Here is a 25,503-nt window from a genome sequence, read left to right as displayed (position 1 = left end):
ATTATGAAAACATTCAACATGTGATTTGTTTTTTTGCCAAAGAGGGCAGATAATGTGTTTTATTTTGGGGGTTTGGTGGGGGAATTTTTGGTTTTTTTACAGGTACAAGGAAAGATTTGCATGTGTGTTTGCAGCTGACATGAGCGTGCAAGAACACTTGTTTCATCATGGGACAGATTTGCTGCTGTTGTTACTAATTCCAGGCAGGCTGTGTATAGTCAAGTGTCACTGCAAATGCTGAATGATTGATGTCACGTGGACAGTTAGAAAGTGCTTGGGTGTTTATCTAATCTTGCTTATCTAAACATTGAAAATGGTGAATAAAAGCATTGTTGTATAAGCTAAGTAGGTAGACAGGTTTTTTTTGTGAAATATTATGGAAAATAGGAAATATGTATTGATATATAGATTTTTTGCTCAGATTTAAACATAAACCTTCTGGAGGCATGTTGTAACTCTGTGCAAAATGTTACTTTGCAAAGGAGGAGGCTTATGAGGAGATTTTAGCCCCAGCATCCATATATAACTTTCTAATGAAGAATACCTTTAAAACTTGCTCATGCTGAGATGCCTCAGACAGACTCAGAAAGAGGGCAATTTGGGAGACATGGCCAGAAGTGGGAACTGTCCTCTGACATTCTTTTGCCAAAAAGCCTTTCTGCTCTTCTGAAATTCAGGAACACAAATGTCTTAAATATTCTTAGCACTTACAGAGTTAAATGGCATTCATTTGTGAAGGTACCAAATTTCTAGGCATAGCTGACCTTCACCAATGCTTGGTATAAGAGCAGCATTTCAGCAGAAAGGACTTAGAAACAAGCAGCCTGTGACTCTTCAAATGTGTCTTTCAGCTAAGACAGACATTTAGGCTCTTTTGATGCTGCTGGCTTTAGAGCTTTCTCCAGGCCTTGGACCGTGCTTATTTCTTCAAAGGTAAATTATCCAAAATGGTCCTGTTGGATAGGATTGGAGGCAAATTCCAGAAAATGTGATTTGATCATAAAGTTGTCTGAAGTCCATAAGTGAATGTCCAGAGCTGACTCCACCTCTCTCCTTTGCTGGTTGGGTGTGTCTGGTGACCTCGGGTGCCTCCAGTGCTCAGCCCATGGTCTCGTGCTGACTGCAGCAGTTCATCCTGTCAGCTTGTCCTTGTGTAAACAAATTCCTTCTGAATTACTCATAGGCCAGATGTGCCTCTTTTTTTGACCTTTTGGCTTTCAATTTGGTAGCTGTATCTAATTTTGGCATTTGTTAATACTTATAAATCCTGTTTTACCTTTTTTTTTTTTACTTCCTGTGAAATTCCTTCCTGGGAATCAGTTTCATTGCATAGAGCTGCAGCTCTTTGCAATGGGATGTGAACGTGGGTTTTTGTTTGCACCTTCTACACCCCCTTCTGTTTATGTAATTTTAAGCATTATAAGGGAGGGATCCTGTGTTCAAGAGTAGGGATCCAATCTTCAGTCTATGGTGAAGATGTGGTCTGCAAAATGATGATTTTTCCCCATCTGCTATCACCTTACTTTTCTGAGGATTCCTTCTCCAGGAAGCTTTAGTCTTGTGCACAATTGCCTTCCTCCTGGAATAGGTAGGTAGGTGGTTTACTTGAAAGAACAACAGTGTGATGAGTACTCCGGGTGTTTCCACTGTCCTCTATCCTACTTGGCTGTCCAAGCAGGAGCTTTGCAGGGGTGAACAGGAGCCTTGCTATGACTGATCACAGGAGCTCTTCCCTACATCCTTCTCAAGCAGGGTGCTTGCATATGGTTACCCATAGCTGCCTCTCCTTTTGTTCAAGGAAACCCACTTATCTAAGCCTGTTTGGAGATGTGACCTTGTAATTGGTTTGTTAGGGAAGAGATGTTAAACAGGAACAGAGAAAAAGAGATTGAGTGCAGCCCTGAAGAGAAATACTTGTGGATGTTGTTTGACAATAAGCATGACTTGACCCAGCAGTGTGCACCTGCAGCCCAGAAAGCCAAATGTGTCTTGAGCTGCATCCAAAGCCCTGTGGGGAGCTAATCCTGCCCCTCTGCTGTGCTCAGGTGAGACCCCACCTGCAGTGCTGCCTTCAGCTCTGGGGCCCCAACGTGAGACAAATGTGTTGGGATGGGCCCAGAGGAGGCCATGAGGATGGTCAGAGGGCTGGAGTACCTCTGCTGTGCAGACAGGCTGAGACAGTTGGGATTGGTTAGCCTGGAGAAGACTCCAGGGAGACCTTAGAGCCCCTTCTGGTACCTCAGGGGGGACTACAAGAAGAGCTGGAGAGAGTCTTTGGACAAGGGCACGCAGTGACAGGAGGAATGCCTTGGTGAGGAATGTGGGAGAGAGGAAAAGGCAGCACCCTGAGCTTGGCTTTCCAAGGGGCCTGAACCACTGCAGCAACCTGCAACAGCTTTGCCTGGTAGTGGATGGAGCAGCTGTGCTGCTACAACTGTTTTCCCTTGTGCTCTGGTTTGACAAGATTTCCTCCAGAAATAAGAGGATCAGCTTTTAATTTTTGTCATCTTACAGGGAATAGATTTGTTCTTAGATCTGGAACAATAAGGCAAGTCCTGACAAGTCATTATTGGTCAGAATAAAAATTGCCTTTTAAGTTCAGCATCTCAGGCTAATTAATGTAAATTCTCCCACTTAGGTTGCTGCTGTATGTGGTTTGTTTTAATGCTTGAGTCATAATTCAAAGAAATGGGATGGAGGCAAGATTTTAAAGTTTTTTTTCAAGCTGCAGTTCTGTGCCAGCTGGGAGATGGATGAAGTTAGCTTAAGGTTTAAAAGTTTCTAAGATCTTGAACTTTTCTGCTAAAATTTAAACTTCAAGAAGAAGTAAGAATAAATGCATGTGTTGTGTGTCTGTGTCTTTATTTACATATACAGAGCATGCATTTTTATTCATGTATATAAGCAAAAAAATAGGTATGCAGATGATTTGTATGTTACACAGTGTGTATATACCTAATTCAGTGGAAAAGAAAAATTTTTCTGATGAAGGGAATGAGCTGGAAGCTGTTGTTGCCGCTTCAGGAGATCACTGTGTGTCTTGCCTTGGAGGCTGGTGCTTTTGGTGTAAAAGAACCTGTAGCTGGACATCCCAAGGCTGAGAATAAACACTTTTTTCAATGTTTGGCTGCCTTTTCTTGGGAGTTTTTCTCCAAAAATCAGGACCAGGAAGCTGCAGTTCAAATCTTGGTGACATTTCTCACAAGTGGTTTTCACTGTTATGTTTTTGTTCCTGTCATGGCTTGTTTCCACACAAAACTGTTCCGTTGAAATTTTTGTTGTTGTTATTCTCCAGGAGCAGTGTTGGACAGTTGAGCATCACCTATGCAACAAAGCTGAATTATTCCATGCTGAATTCCGGAAGATCTCTTCCTATTTCCTAAAGAAACTCTAGGATTGATGGGAGGGGAAAATTGGTTAAGGGAAATAAAATGCAGGAAACATAAATCTAAAATGTTGAAGTCCACCCTTAGCTTTTCCTTCTCAAGAAACACAGACTTGCTTTATTTTTTTAACAGTTGGTAGTCATTAAGTTTTATCTGTTGCTGGGCTTTCAGTGTCTGGCATTACTATTTCTCTTTCACTTTTCACATGAATACTGTTTGTGCTTTTGGAAATGCACTATGTGTCAAGCTCCAATTTGTCTTCAGTGTTACCTTGAAGCTGATGGTACTACTGTCAGTCCTGATTTAAAAGTGACACTTAGAGACTCTAGGGGTAAGTAAACTAGACCAGTAGACACTGAAGCACAGAGCAAGGTCACTGAAATGTAGGAACAGCTTTTCCCTTCTGGTGAGGACCTGCTCTTGGCTGGAGATGGCCAGACAGGGTCACTTGCAGAAATAGGATGCTGGTATTTCTGCAAGCAAATCCAAATTTTCAGTCCAAGCAGCCTTCTCTGTATGGACAGGTTGTTTTGTACATTTTTGAGTCCCTTAGCTGGCCACTAGCTCTTCCCCTGGTTCTGTCCTTCTGGGCATTTTGGACAGCAGAGCTGGATGCTCTGATGCTGTTTCACTTAAAATACAGGAATCTGCTTCATCCGCCTCCTCCTGCCAGTGCTTCACTTAGGCTTTGGCACAAGAGTGCCTTGGGACTTAAATGGCTTTGAGATGTCCCTATTAACTTATTTCTTCCTGAGTTTATCAGGAGCTTAATATTTATTGGCCTATGCTGAAATATGGCTGTTACAGTAGAGGTGCCAAATTTGAGTGGTTTTTTAGTAACACCAGTAGGGAGGAGGGTTCTGCGTAAATAATTGCATCAAACCCAACGTACCGTTTGTCTGAAGCAAAAATAAAAGTAGGTAATGTTCTTTTCACCTGCCTTCTCTTTCTTCTCTCTCCCTCCCAAATTCCCTGCATTATTGCAAGATTTGGGCATAGATGAATGCTCATATAAATAAGTTTCACGAAGCTAATTTAACTCATGTCCTAAATTGAGTTGTTCCCTGTGCTGGTCTGGACAGTAGATGGGGAGTAATGCAAATCTTGAAGAATGTGATTGCTCCAGAAATTTCAGTGCTGCCTTGAAGAGGGGATGCTTTCCAGACCAGAGAAATGTGCCTGTGCTCAGTCAGTGGTACTTTGTGTGCAGCAGGGAGGACTGAGGTTACTGCTCAGCTTTTCATGAGCCCTTCTATCTAGCACGGTGTGCTCCATCTGACCTTCCTGTGGAGCTCACCTTGGAGCTGGTGTGCTTCCACTGGATGTCACTGTTGCTCTTTGGGAACACATGTAAAGTATTTTACCTGTAGTGAAAATGACTCCTCAAAATAGACTTTTAAAGGTATTTCTCTTTTCTTTGGATTAGTAGAATTGGGGTTCAGATTAACTGCACACCACCACCTTTGAGGGTTTTCTGCTGATCTGTTTTTAGGTGAATTTTTTCAGCTAAGATAATGAATTTGTTTGCACTAGGGAATTTTAATACATTGAAGGTCTGTGTTGAATTGAACACATTTGATATATGTGTTGTTTAAGGGGTGTGCTGTCTTTCTAGATACTTGAAAATTAATTCTTGGCAACATCATACTGTCTTAAAAAAACCCCACCAAAACACAAAACCCTCAAAAGAGTAAATACACTGTGTTATTTAATTGAAAGGGACTTAAAGGTAGACCTGAACCTATTCCCTTCACACCACTCAATTCTTCCCATCCACTCGAGAGAGGGGAGGAAAAGGGAGAAGAAATATTTCCTCTGGACTGAATTATAAGAATTATAATTATTAGTAGGTGTAAAAATGAGGTGGGTGCTTATTGTATCAATATGTCTTCTGAGGATCACCATTTAAGAAGCAAAATGGCATTTTTAGTTGTCTCATGCAGTTTCCTACAGTTGCACACGTGTTTTTTAGTTCATACCTGCCCCCCACCCCATGATCAGCACTGTAATTGCTGGCCAGGATGCTGTTTAGCCAGAACAATTTTCATAAGAGGCTCAGTAAGAGACCTCTGGAATGAAGGCTGATTAATTTTCCCCTTCCCCCAAGTAGTTGCCTTGTGCTGTCTTTAAGTGGTTGCTATAAATAAATCACTTCTGTTTTCCCTTTGTCACTGAGATCTGTATTGTATTCTGAAACTGCTCATCTCTTCTTCCTTTAATGTTCAGCTGCTCCTTGCTCTGCTCCCAGGGTGTAATACACAGATGTTGTAATAAGATATTTAATGGCAGAGACGTTTGTTTGGTTGTGCCAAATAAATTGTACACTTGAACTCTGACTGAAATGAATTAAACCTCTGCAGCAGTGCTGTTGTTTCTGGTGCCTGTCCCCAGGATTCAGCTGGCACTTTACCCACAGGTGAGTCAGATGAGAGCACAGGTGTCTCTGCTGTAATCATGATGGTCATTGGTGCTGGGGCTGACACAATTTTGTATTTTTGCAATTTTTTTCTACACCTGTTAGAGTTTAAATTTCTGATGGCTGGCTCAGATTATATAAATTGTCATTAGAAGGGCTCCTGGAGTATGGCTGTATGTTTCTAAGGGTTTTCTTACCATTCTTGGGAACAGCAGCTGATTTAGTCTGCTTTTACAAAACTTGAAAATGTTTCAGTGTGGAGGCAATTTGGTTCTTCCTCAGCTAGATACACACTTCCTAGAACCGAGTGGTCAAAGACCTTGGTCAGCTGGAAGTCTCCTTTTTGGAAGTCACTGCTGTGACCCAGTGGTTATTTGCTGGCTGTGTCCCTGGTTTAGACACAGGCACTAACTCAGAGCCTCACTGCTGAAGGCTGCAGCTGTGGGATCTTGATGGTGGGCAGTAAGGAGCCTTTCAAGCAGCTGTGGTGTTTGAAATGGGACAGTATGCCATGTTGTCATGTTTCTGGTTTTAAATGCAGATCTAGTTCTGTTCTTGGGGCTGTTGCCTTCAGGAGCCCCCATGGCCTTTCTGGAGGTGGCGTTTCGTGGGAGTGGTACATAGCTTGTGAGGTGAGCAGCAGAATATGGCATCTGACAGCTCTGGCTTCAACTTGACGTGATGAGGGACCACCTGACCCCTAAAGCAGTGTGGGAACATCTCTGCAGTTGCCTTTGCCAGACTCTTACACTTTGTGAACTGTAACAAAGAGAATATAGACTCAGAGTTCAACCCTGAAGCTTTTTATGAAAAGCTGTCTGACATATGCTGTAAAGATAGATGGAGAAAATCTGTTGGTACAGTCATTTTTCTGCTCTGTGAGTCAGCTTGTTCTAATGGGTTTTGAAGAGGATAGCTCATCATCATTTGGGGTTTTTAAGTGCAGGTTGTATGCAGCGTTAGCTCACTAAAATTTCTGCTGTGCCATGATTGACTGGCCTGAAGTTACATCATCAGCATAAGCTAGTCAGCCTTAAAATAGAAAGAAAATGTTTATTTTATGCTAGTACCTATTGAAAAGCAGTGGTTTGTGGTTTTTGTTTGTTTTCACTTTTAAATTTAAACAGCAAATAGTAGATTTTTTTAGACTGGATTGATCTCATCTCTGCAAGAACATATTTTAGTTGATGAAATCAATGCATCGGTGAGCAACCTGTAGCTCTTTGGCTTCCTGCAGCACAGGAGTAGCTGGAGTGTGGCTCCCATGCTGTGTTGGCCAGGGGCCTGTAGACAATCCAAATTATTCAAGCAGGTGGGAGGAAGGAAATGAGCAGAAGCCGGTGTGGCTGGTACCACCTGATACCCAGCTGCACCCCAGCCTGTGCTGCAGCACAGTGATCCCAGTGGAGCAGCTGGCACTAAACCTTCCCCTTCTTGCCTGCTCCTTATGCAAAACTGGCCATGTGAGGCTTAGCAGTAGGAGGATGGTTTGGTGGGCAGGGTCTGGAAGAATGGTCAGCTCCTCCTAGCAGATGGTGGCCAGCAGCAAGGCATTCTGCTGTCAAAGCTGCTACTGCTGCAGCCTCTTATTTATTCTTCTTTTGCTCACCCCTCCAGTCTCCACCTTCCCTAGGTGCTCATGTTTCTGCTTCTTATACTGCTTATTGCATATTTTGCCTTCACGTGGCCTCAATCAGTGGCTCCCAGCAGCACAAGGGTTTTTATATATATTTTTTAAATATATGAAATTTTTTTGTATGCATGTATATATCTTCATGATGTACTGAACAGTTTGGTGGTTGAAGTTATGTGAGCTGGTCTTGTTGCAGTTTATTTGCACATCTGCACACAACTGGTATCAAATACAGAAAGGAGCAGGTAAATCAGTACTGTGCTGGTGAGAAATGCATTCATGCTCTTGCATAGGAGAGAAGAGACAGAGGCAAATCTTTGTTTCTACTTAGAAAAAGTACATGTGGAAGAACTTTTGGAGTTTGTTTTTCAATCTGTCAGAATTCCTTGCTTTGTTGATTTGTAACTCAAAATCAACAAAGTAATCAACTTTTGTTGATGACTCAAACTTTGTGTGAGTAATAAGTGCATGGGATAGAGCTGCACAGGCATTGGGCTATGGAGAAGTGTTTTGAGAGCTGTGATGTTGGCTTTCAATTCAAATTTTGTCCATTCATGTAAATTGAGAAACTGAAGTCTGCAGTTGCTTAACCAGTCCTTTAGTTAAACTTCTTTGTACTGCTTCTACTGGCAATATTGCAGATAAACAATGCAAATAGTGTTTGTTCTACAAGAAAGATACCATTCTGAAAGAAAAGGAAAGAAGAATAGGTTCTTTACTAGAGATCTATTTGTGTTTTTCAAACTTAATTTATTCTGAATGAAATATTCAAGCTTGCATAACTAAAACAGTTGAAACTTCAAAGTAAACTTGTTCTTAATCTCGTTGAGGAGGAAAACCAGTTCAAAATACAAACAAAATGAAAATTACTTAATCAAAACAGTCCCAATGCATACTGGGACATCTTGCTTCTGCTGAACTTAACTATGGTACAATGTCTTTGCCTTCTTTAAGCTACCAAACATGGAGAGAGGCTTTAACTTCACTGTTGGAGTGAAATAATCAGACTCCTCTGGTGTAGCTTACTTGATTCCTGTCACTGGGATGTAGTGCTTCCCTAAGCAGCTCCAGTAAGTCTTCACTTACCTGTAGTCTGTGCCTGTGTGCCACAAGAGCACACCAAAGTTCTTTGCACATAGAAAACTTGAACCTTGCAGGATTGCTTCAAGATTTTTATCTAAGGCTTGCCTTTCCTGGTGGTAGTTTAAAAACAAGCAAAAGCACACACAAAAACCCCCAGAAAACAACAAAACCACCCTCCACCTGGAGCAGGCAGACAAGTCAGCAGAAGTTTTCCTTTTCCAGCTGTGGCAAGAACAATTCCTTTCCTCCTTTGCCTGTTTTTAATAGCATAGACTGTCCCAGCATAAACTGTCCTTTGCCGTTTACCCTCCATGGAGCAGAAATCCCTGTGCAGTTATTTGCATTGCAATAGCAGATTATGTCTGTTTATTTTTTCAGCAGTCAGAAATGGATGGTGGCATTCATCATAAGAAAACAAAAACTCAGGATTCTGTTAGGACCCATGAGCAGCAAGAGGAGGAGACCAGTATTGCAAATACCCTGGAGCATATTATGGGACAGCTGGATGTTCTGACTCAGGTATGGTTTGCTTTTTAATTTGTTATTGACAAAGGCACCTGTGACTGGAAGAATTGGGAATGTTTTGCAGTAGTTTTATAGAATAATAACATGGCTAGTTCAAACCCTCTGCTTTTTAGTAGTATTTTATTAAGTCTTTTATCATCTGCTTCTCAGCTTCTCTCTATCAGTTCCCTCACACTGACTTCCACCTTAGGCCCTGCTCTTCCCCAGTTTCTTTGTGCTGCAGCATGGTAAATGCTGCTGGAGCCAGCTCTGATAGACTGTGCTGTTAGCCAGGGTTTATCTAAGGTGATGCCTAAAGGATTGGTTGGCAGAACAACTCTGTTTTGGTGAATAATTTCTGTCTCTCTTCCCTCCTCCGTTATACCACAGCCTATAGGTGAACCCTGTTCAGATCCTGCTCCTTTCCCCCACCCAGCTTTCACCTACACAGTCCAATCTCTGCAGAATCCTCCTCCCATCAACAAGTCTGGGCCCTTCTGTGCCTCATTGCTGGAACATGTTTTTCACCCACAGCTACAAACAACTAATCCCTTGCTAAAACATTAACAAACAGTTCTTTCTTGGAGTCAATAAGCAGTGTTTGAACAGAGCCAGCCATGAATGGTGATCATCACAGAATGTGTTTACTTAATAAGAATTTGGGGATAGAAATGTTTTTTGATTAACTAAATTGCTCATTGTGGAGACATACTGTTTCTGGTGGGCTGGACCTGAATTTCATTGTGTTTTTTTTGAGGTATGTGAGAAGCAGGGAGAAAGTACAGAATGGCAAACATTGGAGGTCTCCTGTAGCTGAGACTATGGTGGTAGGATGGAAAAATCTGTTGGGAGAGTTTTTCTGTGAGTTTAAATACTGTTTCTAAGGAAGAACAAGTAGGTCTTAAACTCTTGGTGTTGAACATACTGATTAGTAGTCTGAGTTAGCTCTCTGCTCTTGATAGAGTTAACTTGTCAAAGTACTTGTCAAAGAGTGTAAGATGATGGGTTGGAGGGCCCATCAGGGGATTGAAGGCTGTTTTAGGGATTAAAAAACATGCCACAACTACAAGCAGTCTAAAATAGTGTAGGATGAAACCCAAAAGGTATTTAAGTTCACTTGGCAGAAATGCAAAAGAGCACTTTTGCTGTGATCTTTAAAACACTGAACATTGGAGGAGGGGAGGGAAATCTTGTGTGACACTGGGCCCTTATACTTCTGAGTAAAAAGCAACCCAGTGTATACACAAAATATTTTAATACTGTTTTTACATCTCCCTAGTAAGCTTGGAATGTGATTGTTATCTTTCATTACATTAATCACATCCACATTTCTGATGATGGATGTGTAATGGCTCCTTTTCAACTTCATAGGTGTTTAGAGGAGGCAAATATTGCAGTAAACAGTGTGTGTGGGATTTAACCTAAATATAAGCAATGCAAATATCTCTGTCGAAGATATTGTGTAACTGTAGAAAATTCTAAATGTTGTTTTAAACCTAGCAGAAAGAGAAATTGAGATCAGTGGGGGAGGAATAAATTAGTAAGTTATAGGATAAAATTGGAAATAGCCCTGAAATAGTAAAAAACCAAAAAGCTGCCTTGAGTAACTGTGTTTTTCAACCTTTTACCTTTTTTGTAGCATTTTTACCATCTTTGAAGTACTTAATTTCCCATTGGTTCTGCTCTGTGTATGTTGTATTAACACCATTTTAATGCATTTGTACAGGTAGGTGTTCCTGACGTGCTGCTTTCGTGCCAAGGTTTTGATATGTAGCAGCGACACAAACTGACAGCAAACAAAACCCTCAGCAAAAAAGCCTGGAGGAATTCCTCATTCCTGGACTAAGGCAGAAGGCACCTCAGTGAGGAGGGATGTGGGCAGTAGCAAAGGAACTGTGGAGGGCATTGACTTGCATGTCTGAACTTTGGCTTTTCCAGCTTGGGCTGGTAGGAGCAGGGAATGCAGCTCCAGCAGAGCCACTGTTACCCCTCCTTCATGCACTGGGTGTGCTCTGGTAGGAGCTGTGGTGGGCAGGGATCCAGGAACTGGAAGCAGTGCCTGCTGGTGTTGGTTGTCTTTCCAAGGCATTTCTGCCAAAGGACAAATGGGTGCTGCTCCCTGCAGGCAGCAGATTCAAACCAATGTCTGTGTGTCAGCTTTGGGCCTGCTGACTTCTTTGTGAAAGGAGAACACCACTGCTTCTTCAAAACAACAGAAGGCTTTCATGAACAGCACTTAACAGGTGTCATTGTTTTCTCTTCTTGGAGAAGGGCTGAAGATGCTCCTAGTGCTCTGCTAAAGTCATAATTCCTGAGTATTGTGTGTTTCAAGGGAACTCTAAGGGCGTAGCAGGGCCATCTGCTTGAAGGGAAAGAGCATGTGACATTTCCAGAAATCCTCTGTTGATATAGCCATCCATGGGCTTCTCAGGAATTTAATCTGTTAGCTCCATGGGAGCTTGGATTAATTTCTGATGTGGTATCCTGAGTTCCTGTGTTCATTGTTCTTGTTGTAGATGCAAGGCTGTGTTGCTGTCATGTAAAGTACCGGTGGGGGAATGTTAAAGTTGTGATAAATTTCTTTGGGAAATTATGCAGATCTAAGCCAAATTTATTTTCCAAATATTTTTTTCTCTAGCTGTCATTTTAAGGTTTAAACCTGGTATCATGTAGAAGTGGGAAGGAGAGAAAATACTTCCAATTTCTGCTGAAAGAGGTGATAGTAAGACATCAGCTGTGGGCTGTCATCTCTTGCCAGCACACAGCTTTGTTCTGAGCTGCACACTTGAAGCTGCATCCCCAGTTATTAGTACCTTCCCTCTGCTGGCAGTAGATTTCCAGATGAAATGAGGTGTCATGTGCTTTGATTGAGTGAGATTGTTTTTGTTCAATTCAGAGGTCTCTTCCAGCCAGTCACCAATCACTGAGGCTGTCGAGGTGTTGTGCCCTGCACAGGAGGATACACTGAAGCAGACTTGCTCCTTCAGCTGGCCACTTCAGTTCTTATCAGAGAGAGATGGATCAAAAGAACCCAGTGGCTGTTGTGTAGCACAACCAGCAGTAACCATGACAGTGAATAGAAGATTTGCTAAGCTTCCTTCTTATGTTGCTGATATGATTCAGTTCTTTAAATGCAACTTTCTTTCAACTGGTCTTTGATTCAATGAAACCTTTTTTTCCTCCTCCCCAAAGCTCTGTCAGGATATCTTTCATTTTACTTTTAAGAAACTGGGCTAATGTGACCTGACAGGGTCTTCATATTTTTTCCCAAAAGCAGTTTGTGTTTGGCCTTACATGGCTCTTTTTCAGAAGAGTAGCATATGCTTAATAATTCTGCTGCCTTGAAGAGTGAAGTTGAGACCTGGACATAAGCCAGTTGCCCCCAGTAGTTTTGGATTACTTAGATGCCCTGGTTCCCCTCTGTAGGAAAGCAGGCAATTCACATCTGGCAAAGGAATGAGGAAGATGAGAGTAATGAATGTATGATACTGATGCTTTGCTCCTCCCTTTCCTGCAGCTTATTCTCTTGTCAGTGTCTCAGTGTTTAAAAATCCTCTACTGGCATTTCAGAGATGTGGAAAGGATGAAAATGGAAACTGTTTATCAATTTATTCGTTTCTATTGAAGACTGGATCTCAGTATCCCAGTGCCTATATGAAGAGTAGGGGTGAATATTTAAGTTTAAGGGGAAAACAAGGTGATTTTCTCTCTTGGATAATCTGACACAGAAAGGTGTATTTTGGATGAAACAAAAATGTAGCAGATATGAAGGATTTGCTTAGTTCAGGTGCATTTCCTGCATTTACAGCTGAGCTGCCCTTCTGAGAAGATCACCTGTGAGTAACTGTCTTGGCTGCATTTGCAGTCATCATCTTCAAACAGTTTAATGTTCTCTTGTCCTCACTCCAAACACCTCCAGCTGCTGTGTTCACTCTGTTCATCTGTGGGCAGCAGGCACTGAGGCAAAAGCTGCTGGTTTTATGTGGGAAGGAAGATGTCTTCTCTAAATGAAGAGTTCAGAACCAGGTTAGCATAAAAATTCATAAATAGCTGCGATAATCCACCCACAGGAAATGGCTTTATATGCTTCCCCAAACTAATCTTGCATTGAAGCTGGGAGAAAACAACACAGTGAAATGGAGAAGACTTGATAAATCTGTAAAATAATCCAGAGCCTGAATTGAAGGACAATCTAGCTCATGTGAGATTAAAGGATTATTTCACTCCAGAAGATTGCAGGCGGAGAAAGAATTTTTCTAAATTTTTTTTTTTTAGCGTAAAAAAAGACTTGGACACAAGTAAATTGCTTTTTAGTTAAAGCTGAAAATGTGTGTGTGTCCAGTGCTTAGTAATGAAAGTGAATAAGATGAAATTTTTACTCCTTTTTTGAGATGCAGTTTCAAGCCTGTGTTGATGAGGGATGAATGTGGTCTCTCTTTTGAGAGGCACTGAATGCAAATTAAGAAACTGGTTTAGTATAATATATACTTTATGACTTCAAGTAGTTTCAAGTCAAGAAGAAATATTTGGCAGTGGTGTGGGGATCATGTCCCAAGTGCTTCTACCTTTGCTGTGCACAAATATCTTGGTTTCTGTGTTGCTCTCAAGACCTGAACACCGATGGACCCAATATACAGGAAAAAACTGCAAGTAATTTTTATTCCAAGAGAAATAGTTTGAAATCTGAAACATTAATAGAAAAGTTCTCATCTGAAAATCTGTGGAGTGTCAGATGAGCTTGATTTTTAAATCTGAATTTAAAAGACATAGAGGCTATTTCTTGTGAATCAGACCCATCTCTTAGCAATTCAGTTGCTTTGATCTCTCACTCCAAACAAATTAAGTACCCTGGTTATTGCCAGTCCTCTGTGTCATTGAGCAGAGCAACTTTTTTTTTTCCCTCTGAAATTTACTTCCAAAATATGCTTGTTATAAAATCTTGATGCAAATACATTTTTCTCCTTTCTAAGATGGCTTAAATTAAATGCACTCTGAGGGATATTGCTGTGTTAGCAGGACACCCTCTGAAGGCTGGCTCTTCAGAAGTGCTGATCCTCTCCCTGGTTGTTCACAGGACCTTCACCTTCCATTTTCCTTCAATGGGAAGGAATATTAAACACCTCCCACAATTTGTATTCACAAGCAGATTTTGAAGATTAATGTAAGTTATTATTCAGCTATTGGATACCAGCAGCTGAGTTTATTTAGGTGAGTGATTTGCATCCTCTCAGAGGCAGGGGATGGATATGGGAAGGCTTTGAAGTCTTTGTGGTTGGGGAAGACCTCTGGTCATTCTGGGCTCTGACCTCGCTGCTGTGCAGTTGCTGTCATGGTGCATGTCTGGACATTTTGTGTAGCTCATCCTGACTGCCTGTGTATTTTGTGTGAATCTGGGAGTCTCCTGGCTCCTTTTGCTGTGCTGGCCCAGCCCAGAGGTCTGGGAGCTCTGCACCAAGGAAGCTGCACTGAAGCCATCAGCCATTCCCTTCTAGAAGCGTGCAGGATCTGATGTAAGTGCCATCAGTTTAGCTGTGGCTTATCAGCTGTCAAGAGTAAAGCAACAGCAACGTGTGATGAAACATTTGTAGTCAGAGGGCTGTAAATGGAAAGACTCAGTTGCAAGGGGCTTGTGTGCCTTGTGTCTCCACCCTGTGTGGATGAAACTGGCAGAGCCTGTGGCTCGTTTTTGTAGTTAGGGATGATTTAATAAAAAGGACAACCTTTTCTGTACCCCAGGGTCTCTTTGGTCACTAGTGGTACTGGTACTAATCATGCTGCTTGCTCTGGCAAAGACTGGATGGTACTGGAATTTTTGTGTATGCTTGTGTGGTTTTCCTACTGTAAAAAGCATGGTGAGCCCTGCAAGTGATCACTTGTTGCTGTGCTGAGTACCACAGGAGGAGATTTGTGCATTACACCAAAGTTGCTCCTATAATTAATGAAAGGGTTGGTAAACTGTAATTCAGGTAATTCTGCAGAAAGTGAGGTGTGCTGGGAGATGGAAGGAGAGATGGCAGCTGGGAGTGATAGAAAGGTTTGTTTGGAAGATACCTTAAACTTCATCCAGTTCCAGCCCTGCTGCCAGGTCAGGTTGCTCCCAGCCCCATCCAGCCTGGCCTTGACCACTGGCAGGGATGGGACAGCCACAGCTCCTCAGGACAACCTGGGCCAGGGCCTCACCACCCACATTTTAATAGTAAGGGGAGAGTAGCAGAGTACTGGCTTTGAGTTTTCTCAGTAACCATTTCCTTCTTGTAGTGCTTCAGGCTGCTAAACAGAAAAAATTCTTTACTTTTCAAGTGTCCTCAGTAGCAGATGTCTGAATGGTGTGTGAAGAGAGCTGGTGGGACTATGAACTCTCATACCCTGCACTGGAGAACAGACAAGGAGGTTGTTTAGCAGCACAACTTGAGCAGATCCTGATGAGGCCAGGCTAGTGCTGGCTTTGTCCTTCTGCAGGCATTGTCATGTGTTCCTGATCCATGTGACCCCACAGTGAACCTTGGATGGGTGAGCAAAAGTTGGGTTGAGGGCTCTGTGGGACTTCCTGACTCAGAGCTGCACAGCAGCACTGACCAAGATGATCCTGTCCAGCCACACTGAAGCTAAGTGTGTTGTAGGAGCATTAATAAAAGTTTGTAGAATTTGAAGCAAGTTACAAAGTAAATCCAGGAATATTCATGGTGTTGAATTAGATAATGGGACAGTGCTGAGTCTTCACTCACTAACTCAGCCTGGTGTGAAATATTCTATGCAAATAGGCTTTGTGAGAATTCATGTTAGAGTTTGTCTTCAAAGCCATGGAGATGGTGAAGAGCTACAGACCTGATTTTAAATGTTTGGGGTAGCACATCTTGTTTTAGTCTGAGCCCATGAGGAGCTATTGTTTCTGTTAGAAATCACCCCACATTTTATTTGAAACCAAAAGCCACTCTGAAGTTAAGGCTTTGACCACTGGAGTAAGGCTGGTCCTTGCAGTCATTTGTTTGCCACATAAAGTGTTAATTCTGTGAAAGCTTCATGCCTTGTTCTGCTGTGAGATGAGACTTCTCACTCAGTCTGAACTGCCAGCTCTGCTGAGATTTCTTCAGAGGTGCAAAAGGTGTAGCTGGCTTGGGGGCCACCTCAAAGCTGTTAAATTATGATCTGCACGTGAGGAGAGCAGCCCAGCTCTCTTCAAGTGTGCTTGGTAAGAGCAGGGATCTGCTCTGGGGGTCCAAGTGCAGCTGCTGAGCTGGAGGGGCACTGGCTGCATGTTGGGGCAAAACCCAGCCTGGTATGGGAGGAGGAGAAGCTCTTCTTGCCAGACAGGTTCGTGCTTGAGCTCTCGCTGTCTGAGTTCTCCCATGAGCCTTTCAATCTTGCAGCTGCAGTTTGGAGTTGTAAACTGTGATTAGTGGTGGGAGTTCAGGTTTTTTTCCTCCTGGAAAAGGTAGGTAGGGTTACCCCAGTGCAAACCCTTCCTGTAGTAGTTTGTTTCACTCATTGCATTAGCTTAGAGAAAGGGCTCCCAAGCTTGATTTACCTGGCTGCCCTTGGATGCTAAGGCAGCATTTTTATGATGCAGTTCACATGTACTTCTTGGCCATGTTTGGGAGTAAAGTGGGCTCTGAAATTGCTAATTTTAGGGAAAATCACCTGAAGTTGCAGCAGGGCATCTTTGAAAACACACCTGCACTGGCCATGCTTGTTACAGAGGGCAGAGCTCTCTAACCTGCAACTCCAGGTCAAATGTGATAGTCCTATTCTGTAAATCTATGGACAATATTGTCTTCAATGGCCCTTTTAGAAACCATCAATCCCTAAGTTCTTCCTTTTACCTACACAGTGGAGTGGAGAAAGTGTGGGTGCAGAAACTTACAAACTTCTGCATTTGTTGTGTGCTTATTGTGGGTGATTTTTTTTTCTATAAATTGAAAAGAAAATGCTGTCTTCATAAATTAACATGTCAGATAGGGAAGAAAAATGTGAAGAGGCAGAAGTAATGTTTTTTCTTTGAGCTGTTTGATATGTTAGTGCTCTGCAAAAGGTTTTAGCATATGCTTAGAAAAAACAGTGGAACAAACTTTTGAGGATCTTTTTAAGTAAAGCTAGAAAACTACTTCTGCTTCCTTTGAGATCAGTGGAGAGAGGGATTTTCTGCTATGAAGAAACAGGAATAGAAGTGCAAGTGTCCTATTTTTCCTGTACAGAGCCAAGAACACATCTGTGGTGCAGGCACTGTGCAGGATCATATCCCTTGTAAGTTCAGCCGAGCTGTTGATATTTATCTGAGGAACTGCTGTGGCCATACTTTTTGGGGTGGGTTCCCTGATTTCTGGTGATCAGTCAGGCAGTTCTGTCCCCTGTGCTACTCCATGGCTAACTCAGAGCCACTGTGACTGCATACTGGAAAGGCCCTGTGCTGCACTTTTGGCCTTGCAGAGAGTGTCCCTGAGCAGGGTGAGCTGAGCATTGGTTATTCCTCCCTTCTGTGCCCCTGCCCACCTTGTCCCCAGCTCCAGGCTCAGTCCTGCTTCAGCCCACAGCAGCCACCTGCCTGGCTGGATCTCTCCTGCCAGGGACTCCACTGCTGCTCCAGAGCCTTGCTGGTGACCTCTGCTCCCCGGCTCTGGACTTTTGTTCAGATTTCCTTCAGTGCTGGTGGAACTGGTTTCTTTTGGCATTCAATTAGCAGCTGGTTCCCCTTATCTGTCCTCCTCAAAAGCCCCTCCAGGGCTGCTGCAGAAGCTTCTACCCTAAGGCCAGTGGCTTTTGAACTGTCTCTGCTGCTTAATCAAACATGTTTAAGAGGCGCTCAGGAAAAGATACTGATGAGAGCATCTTGGAACAGCATCCCAAATCACTGTTATTTGGGTGGTGAAAATAATGGCATAAGGGGCTTGCCATCAGGTAAGCAAGCATGACTACTGGGTGCCTCAGTTCAGGTGTCCTGGGGGAGGATGGAAGTGAATATTCCCCAGAATTTTTAAGTCAATTGGAGGTAACTTTTTATTTCTCCATAATTTCTCATTAATGTTTCCAAAGAGAAGAATTTTTTTTTCAATGTTGAGTCTGTGAAGATAAATGAAGACAAATGTTGCCAGAAGTGTTGGTAGACGTGATTTAAGTTTTCTGTGAAAAATTCCTGTATTCTTTTCTGGTGCCCATAGTAATGCTCACTATATTACAGTAATGCCAGAAATACTCCTTACAAAATAAATAGCTTGGCCTTTTTTTCTTGTTTAAGCCTAAGCTGTTATCCTTTTGCCAATTTGAGCCAGGACTTTAATAAATTATCCAGCATTTACTCTCTGGTGCGTAATGGAGACATGTACTGTATTCCTGACAGACCAGGAAGCCCAGACCCTGCCACAGGGTGCAAACTGGGCTCTGGTGAATCCTCACTGGATCTGGCTAACAGTGTTCTCCTCCTTGGCTTAACTGCTGGTTTGTTATCTTTGAGAAGCCATAGCAAAGCATGCAGGAGTTGAATGGGTGCAGTTTCTTTTGCCTCCTGAGAATGATTTGCTTTATAAATAGCAGCATGGAAATATTGTAAAACTTTCAGCTGCTAATAAAGGGGCTTTTCTGTGCAAGTTGCAATATAGCACTTAGAGCAGCTGGGCAGTATTTGTGCTTTCCCTTACCTTCCTAGGATATCAGATGCCCTGTCTATTTATATTCATCATACATTCAAGTCTAAATGGACTATAGTCATTGATTCCTACTTTGGTCTTCCTGAATTTCATTTCTGACTGCTACTTTTCCACTTTTAGTTTCCAAAAAATACTTTCTGCAAGTTTCTGCTTATACTTACATGCAGTTTCCATTCCAATAAACATTTTCCTTACAGCTTTCTCACGAATTCAACACTTTGTGAAATCTGCTTTACTTGTGTCTCATGGTGCCGTGTGTAACAGCTCTTAACTCCTATTGACAGGATCATGGTGGCAGTAAATCATGGAACAGAGGAACCACGAGTGATCTGGGCATTGCTTCTGGCAGGGCACTGTTGCTGAGCCTTTAATTCAGCTGATTATCGTTCTAAAGGAAATTTGATGCAATGTTTCATTCTCTCTCTCTTCATTGGAGTGTTGAGTTACTAGTTCATTTTTTTAGATGGAAAAGCCAGGATCCCTACTGGTTTTCATTCTCTGTCTGGTTGTTTAAAGGATAAGATCTTTGCTGTAAAGCCTTGGTAGACATTTGGCCTGCTGTGTTCTGCCCTTGGTAGCTTTGTCCTGGTCTCCAAGACAGTCACTAGGCAATGGCATGGCTGGATGTGGAAAAGATTAAGTCCTCTCTCCTTTGAATAGATGGAAGGGCTCCTGCTGGCTCTGGGGCACCTGGGATGTTACCTGCTGGCTCCACAGTGTTTCTTCTGGTTCTCTGTGTACTTCAGTTTCTGTGCCTCTAAGGGATGGAAATAGAAGAGGAAAAAACTTAAATGCAGCTGGTGCTGTAGCCCATGGAATATTTGGGCAATGCAGGGTTTATTCTTTCAGGTGAAGCTTTCTACAGCTGTAGCAGAGCTCTTCTGCCTTGTCACAGCTCAGAAATAAGAAATATATTAGAAGTAAGCTTTGAACTGTGTTTAGGGAGGAGAAAAAGGTGCAGTATCATGCACTGGACAACCTCAAGCCCTTCCTGACTTCCTTGATACAGTCTTGCAAGATGGCTTTGCCTTATGCCTTCTGTTGTTTTTACTATGTCTGTTTTCTCTTCTCCCCCACGACTTATCTCATTCCCCAAATCATTTTACAGCAGACTTTTCTTAGTCTCAAGTGGCCTTAGCCAAGCTATTTCCTCTCTTTGTGCTTTCGTTTCCCCAGCTGTAAAATGGGGATAATGAGACCTGCTTGCTTTTGTCAGGCACTTAGAGCTGTGCTTACGAAATGTGCTATTAAAAGGCTTTCTATGTATAACTGCTATACAAACAGCGGTTGTCCAAGTTTATTTGAATTACTTTATTAAAGTCCAAGGTTCTGAGCATCCTTTGTTTTTAGCAGAGGATGTTATTTATGCAGTAAAAATGCCCAAAATGTGAAGCTATCGATCGTTGCTGATAAGTTTATGGATATTAAAGCATTAAATCATCACCACCCATTATCAGCCATTCTGGTGTCTCTGGAAGCTGAAAGTGGTTGTGCATAGCTGGGGCCCTTGATTATCTTGGAGTGATCAATAAAAGGTTTTCAGCAGAAGCTTTTATTGCCACGTGGTTAAAATGTTCTTCCTGTGCATCCTGTACGTGATGACTTCAGCTCGAGGAGAAAGAGAGCAATCCTTTGCAGGGTAACTGGATTAGACAAAGAAATGTAGGCATTATGTTGAGGTAGATATTGCCTCTTGGAATTTTTCCCCTCCATCTCCTGCTGCATTGTCTTGGGCTGGGTAGGTTTTCTTGCCTGTCATGGTGCTTGTCCAGCAAGTTTTGAGTGTTTTAATTACAGCAGACCCGTGGTGTTCAGGGAAGGGAGGAAATGGTTGGAAGCAAAGAGATAAAATCACAGCCATAACTGGGCAAATTTGTTTAAAATCAGTGTGTCTTGTTAGCAGAAGTGTCTGGTGCCTCATGAACCTGTCCAGGAAAGGAAGTGCAGAGCCCAGTCTGAAAGCAGCAGTGCTGAAATGGGTGCTTGGTGTTGTCTGCAGGAGGGCTTTGTACCCACTGTCTGCTATTGCTCCTCTCTGAAGTCATGTGGGGCTCTGGCCTGCTGGAATGCTGACACTGGAGTTCCAGCCTAGAAATGCCTCGAAATATTCCTGTGAATTTAGCATTTTATTGGGCACATTTTATTGAGAGTACAGTGTGCAGTGTGTCTTTGTCAGTAGCTCAACAGCAGCTTTCACTTTGTTTTGCAGACAGTTTCCATCCTGGAGCAGAGGCTGACACTCACTGAAGACAAGCTGAAGGAATGTCTTGAGACTCAGCAGAAAATCATTCAGAACAAAACAAACTGATTTCCTGAGATCAGACAGGAGCTGAAGGAATTGGGAGGTTTGAGGTTGTTTGTGTTCCTAACAGACTGTGTGTGACTTGCTTTAACAATTTTGAGCACAATCTATTTTTCAATTGGAATGTATAGTTACTGTATCTGTAAATAGCTTTGTAACTTCACTAAAATAAAAGCAATATTTTATTCGTAAGTGTGGGTAACAATTGTGAACTCTTGTGCTTTCCAGAAGTACAGCAGCCAGCATGTGGACTGAATACTAACCAGGAAGGTCACATCTCTCCTGTCTCTGGTCCTACTAAGTTAAAGTGTGTAAGCAATTTGGAGTTGCCAGATGCCAGGCTGTAGTGGGCTTGTTGCTGAGGCGTGTGCTGCCTGAAGGTGAGAAGCAAAGTGCTCTCAGGATATTTGGGGCAGTGGTATTTCACCTCTGGTCTAGGACCATATGGAGCAGGTGAGGTCCCGTGCCGCTGGCACCTGGAAGGGTTTGTCTCAGCCAAGTCTCACACAGCAAATCTGACACAGCAGCTGAGACCCTGGATGGTGTTTGTGCAGAGGTGATTAAATCTGATACATTCAACCTGCTCCCATGTGCACTATAGGAAAAATGATTGAGGCTGGAACAGAGGCCCCAGCGTGTCAGATGCAGGGTGATTTCCAGGGAGATTTTGCTTCATCTTTGCTTCTTAAATTAAAGACAGGGCAAAGGGACAGGAAGAGAACTAAACAGTGGAATGTTTTCTCCATCATGGAACTCCCCTCCTCTCATACTGGACTGCGTTTAATTTGTGGTCATTTTGCAGATGTTTTCACAATTGAGTAGCTCATCACTGGCACCTTCCTCCCCTTGTTGCTCCTCCTGACTGTTCTGGGGCTTGGGCAGGTGTTCAGTATGTAGCTGCACAAGAATTTGGACTTCTGGGAGATCCTGTCTGCAACACCTCTTCTGCTAACACATACTGGTGGTCTCCTTTCTTGCAATAAACTCTGACCCACATTCCTGGAGAAGCTTGAGCACCCCAGGGTTACCATCCTCACTGAGGGCTGTCTGACCTCTGCAGACAGGCAGGCTGCCTCAGTCCTGCTCTGGTGGTACCTTGTGCCACCAGCACCTGCCAGCCTAGCACAGCTTCCAGGGCCTCCATCTCCACATGTGTTGTGGCACTCTGGATGCTTGCCTGAGGACAGGCTGGCATCCTTACTTCCCATGGGGTTTGGCTGGTTTTAAGGCCAGGCCGTGTGGTTTTGGCTTTGGGATGGTTTCTGGTGTTGCACCTGTTTTGTTGCAGGCTGTGTTGCAGGGACACTACCTTGGGGGTGTTAATGCTGCTCATCCCACATCGGGGGAGCTGGTTGTGTTTTCCTGCCAGCCATGAGGAAGCTTCTGGTCTCCTTCCCTCCTGGTCCCTTGTACATCTCTAAGAGCCCCTTGCTGGCATGATCACAATATTTCGCTCCTTCATTTGTGGGAGGCTGAGAGATTTCTCATTTCCATGCTTGGTTGATGATGAGTTTCTCTCTGCTCTGCCACAGACTTTGTTTTCTGTTTCCAGGCTCTGAGTCTGATAAATCATTACTTTCCCTTAATGGAATCAATTCACTGGTGATATTCTGTGCTCTTGCTCTAAGCTTTCAGTGGCTTTTTGCTGGGAGACTGACATCATATTCATTGAAATGAGCTTGTGTGGTGATGCAGATGGGTGGGGAGGAGGGGACTCAAAGATGCTGTGGCCAATTTGCTGCTAGAAAAATAGCTGTTCCTGCCCTGATCTGCTGCCACTGAAACAATGACAAAAATCACTTGCAAGAGCCTAAACTTTCAACTTGATCCTCAGTGTTGTGGGACTGGCCTTTGGGATTGAGGTGTGGAGGGGAAAATTGTAACATTCCTGCACAAGTTTTTAAGCTCAGAGCGTGGTGCTAATAATGCCAGAGTTGTGGATTTGATCCCTGCATGGGCCATTCACTTAGAGCTGGATTCCATAATCCTTGAGGATTCCTCCAACTCAGAATATTCCTCCAGAATATTCTGTGATGTGCTTTAAAAATAGCCTTTGCATCCTTATAATGTGTAGTTTCTAATGTCTTAGTGACACAGAAGCAACTGTATATAGTATTTTAGAGAGGATGGCAGTACAATTGACACATTTCATGTGTGTCCAGAGGTGTCCACATTTGGGCACTTTGGATACAGATGCTTTTCCTTTTCAGATGTTCTGAGTGAATCCATTTGAAAGACATAATTGTACTTCTAAAACAGGTTAAATGCTCAAGTGCTGAGGACAAGTGGGTTGTAGGGTGTTGTGTTTAAACCCCAGTTGGCAGCTAATCCCTCACTCACCCCGAGATGGGGAAGAGAATCAGAAGACTAAAAGTGAGAAAACTTGTGGGTTGAAATGAAGACAGTTGATCAGGTAAAGCAAAATGTGGAATTCATTCACCACTTGCCATGGGCAGGCAGGTTTTCAGCCATCCCCAGGACAGCAGGGCTCCATCACATGTAATGGTGACTTGGGAGGACAAATGCCAGCACTGTGAATGCCCTCCTTTTCTCTCTGTTCCTCCAGCTTTACATGCTGAGCATGATGCCACATGGTTGGAATATCCCTTGGGTCAGTTGGGCTCAGCTGTCCTGGTTGTCCCCTCCCAACTCTTTGTCCCTCAGCCTCCTCTCTTGGGGTGGGGTGAGAAGCAGAAAAGGCCTTGGCTCTGTGTAAGCACTGCTCAGCAGCAACAAAAGCATCCCTGAATTTTCAACTCTGTTACCAGCAGAAATCTGGAACAGGAGCTACTGTATAGGAGCTACTGAGTCAAAAAATTACTATCCCAATCAAAAGCAGCAGATTGGGAAAATTGCTTTTCTTACCTTCTTGTTCTGTGTTGTTGTATCAGTAACCCCGGAGGGTGGGAGTGGGGAGTCAGAAGGAGAGGGAATCTTACAACCTCTCTATGATTTAGGAGGCAAGAAAGGTAATCTGAAAAGATTCTGACAGTATTATTTACCTTCTTCGTCCTAAATCTCAGCAACTTCATTTTCCCCTTTACAACCCTTTTACCTGGAACAAGACTTAAAATGTACCAGCACTTCTGAAGGCTGGCTATTGCTTGAGAGACAGGCAAGGCTTGGAAACTACAAGACTGACATTTAGATCCTTGTGCTTAAAGATTGAACAACAACTTAAAAAAAAAAATCTTGAGGAGCCCAAATCCTGTTGCCTGTCTTGTCCTGAGGCTCCATACTTTATCCACTAAGCACCACAGATTTTGAGTGCTGAGGAGAGAGTGGCTTCTGGAGTGAGTTAAACCCACTTTTACTTTTACACTCCTGATCTTTTTTTTTTTTACTTGGGCATATCTGCAGTGTCCCATTTGTGAAGCTGTTAACTCGGGGAGCAGCCAAGTGAGGAGCAGCCTGTGGCTTGTCCTTGGGCTGACATGGCCTCTGCACTGCTCGGGGACAAATCCTGCCTTGAAAACCTGACGTGGTGAGCTCTGTGCAGGAGGAGGCTATGAAGAGTTAAGGATTTTGTTTTGGATCTCCAAGGCACGGTGGAAGCCAAGTTCTTAAAAAAGTAGTTTAATTTGTTGCCATTACATTTGCCAGACATATGACCTCACTAAACTTTCAGCAAGGGTTCTTTGTGCTGAGATTGGCCCCTGGGGAGCCCGGTGCTGCTGCAAATGGCTTTTTGGCTGCTGTGACTATGGAGCATATTAAACATAACCGTGATCTGTGAAAAAGTAAGAATCTTCAAGCACTGCCCACTTTCCTTCCTGTCTGGGAGCTGGAGTTGGACAGATACAACAGCAGAGCTCATTACTGAATAGGCAGAAACAGCAGAGCACTGTGGTGCTGGCTCTCCTGGCTGGAAGTGCAGTGGCCAGGAGCATCCTCTGCCCACAGGCTCGTCACTGGACATGAGTCCCGCCAGCTAACCAGGAAATAAAATCCAGCTATGATCTAAGTAGCTGGGCTAAAACTAGCCAGCCTTGTGGTACAAATCACTTATTATATAACCTCTTTAAAGAGCTGCTTTTGAACGAAATGTTTTTTGAAACACGAGTGAGTAGGAGGGAAGGGAAGCGAATCGTTTTACAAAGGTTTGTCACTCTGACGTGAGAGCAGGGCTGTGTTTCTTCTCTTGCTTCTAGAAATGGTTGGTTTGCAAGTGCTTCTCAAGTGGCTGGACCTGATCATCTGTAGTTTTGGAAAGGAAATAAGCTGGGAAAGAAGATTCTCTTATTGATACTCCTCTATGTATTTGACCTGGATTTAGTGTGCTGGAGGAAGTTTTACGTTTGTCTCAGGGAAAGCTGGGATTTGTAGCTCTGCAACAGAGCTGTCACTGCAGGCAGACATCACTCTTCATTCCCTCTGTTCTCCTTGTCTCCTTGTCAGGGCAGATATCTGTAAATTACTTCCTCTGCTGGGGTACAGGTTCCATGAAAGAAGAGCTTGTCAGAGATTTGAATGTGGGGTGTCAGTGAAAAGAGTGACGGGTTTTCAGGGCACAGGTCTCTGGCATTCCTTCCTTTCTCCCT

General features: G+C 43.1%; 1 protein-coding gene across 6 annotated transcripts in view; it reads left to right on the top strand.

Moving 5' to 3' along the window:
- The window catches only part of POC1A (POC1 centriolar protein A), a 53,196-nt gene extending 32,042 nt beyond the window's left edge, over nt 1-21,154 (top strand). For 3 of the 6 annotated variants that reach the window (XM_064432457.1, XM_064432461.1, XM_064432459.1), the window contains exons 10-11: nt 8,897-9,037; nt 20,870-21,154. In XM_064432457.1, the coding sequence (XP_064288527.1) occupies nt 8,897-9,037; nt 20,870-20,968 (240 nt within the window). In that variant the 3' untranslated portion in view covers nt 20,969-21,154. The other 3 variants (XM_064432462.1, XM_064432458.1, XM_064432460.1) reach the window with 2 other exon arrangements.
- The last annotated feature ends 4,349 nt before the right edge of the window (nt 21,155-25,503 follow it).

The sequence above is a fragment of the Passer domesticus genome, chromosome 9 (assembly GCF_036417665.1).
Source record: "Passer domesticus isolate bPasDom1 chromosome 9, bPasDom1.hap1, whole genome shotgun sequence".
NCBI lineage: Eukaryota > Metazoa > Chordata > Aves > Passeriformes > Passeridae > Passer > Passer domesticus.
Note: the sequence above shows the minus strand (reverse complement) of the source record. Positions and strands in the feature narration are given on the sequence as shown.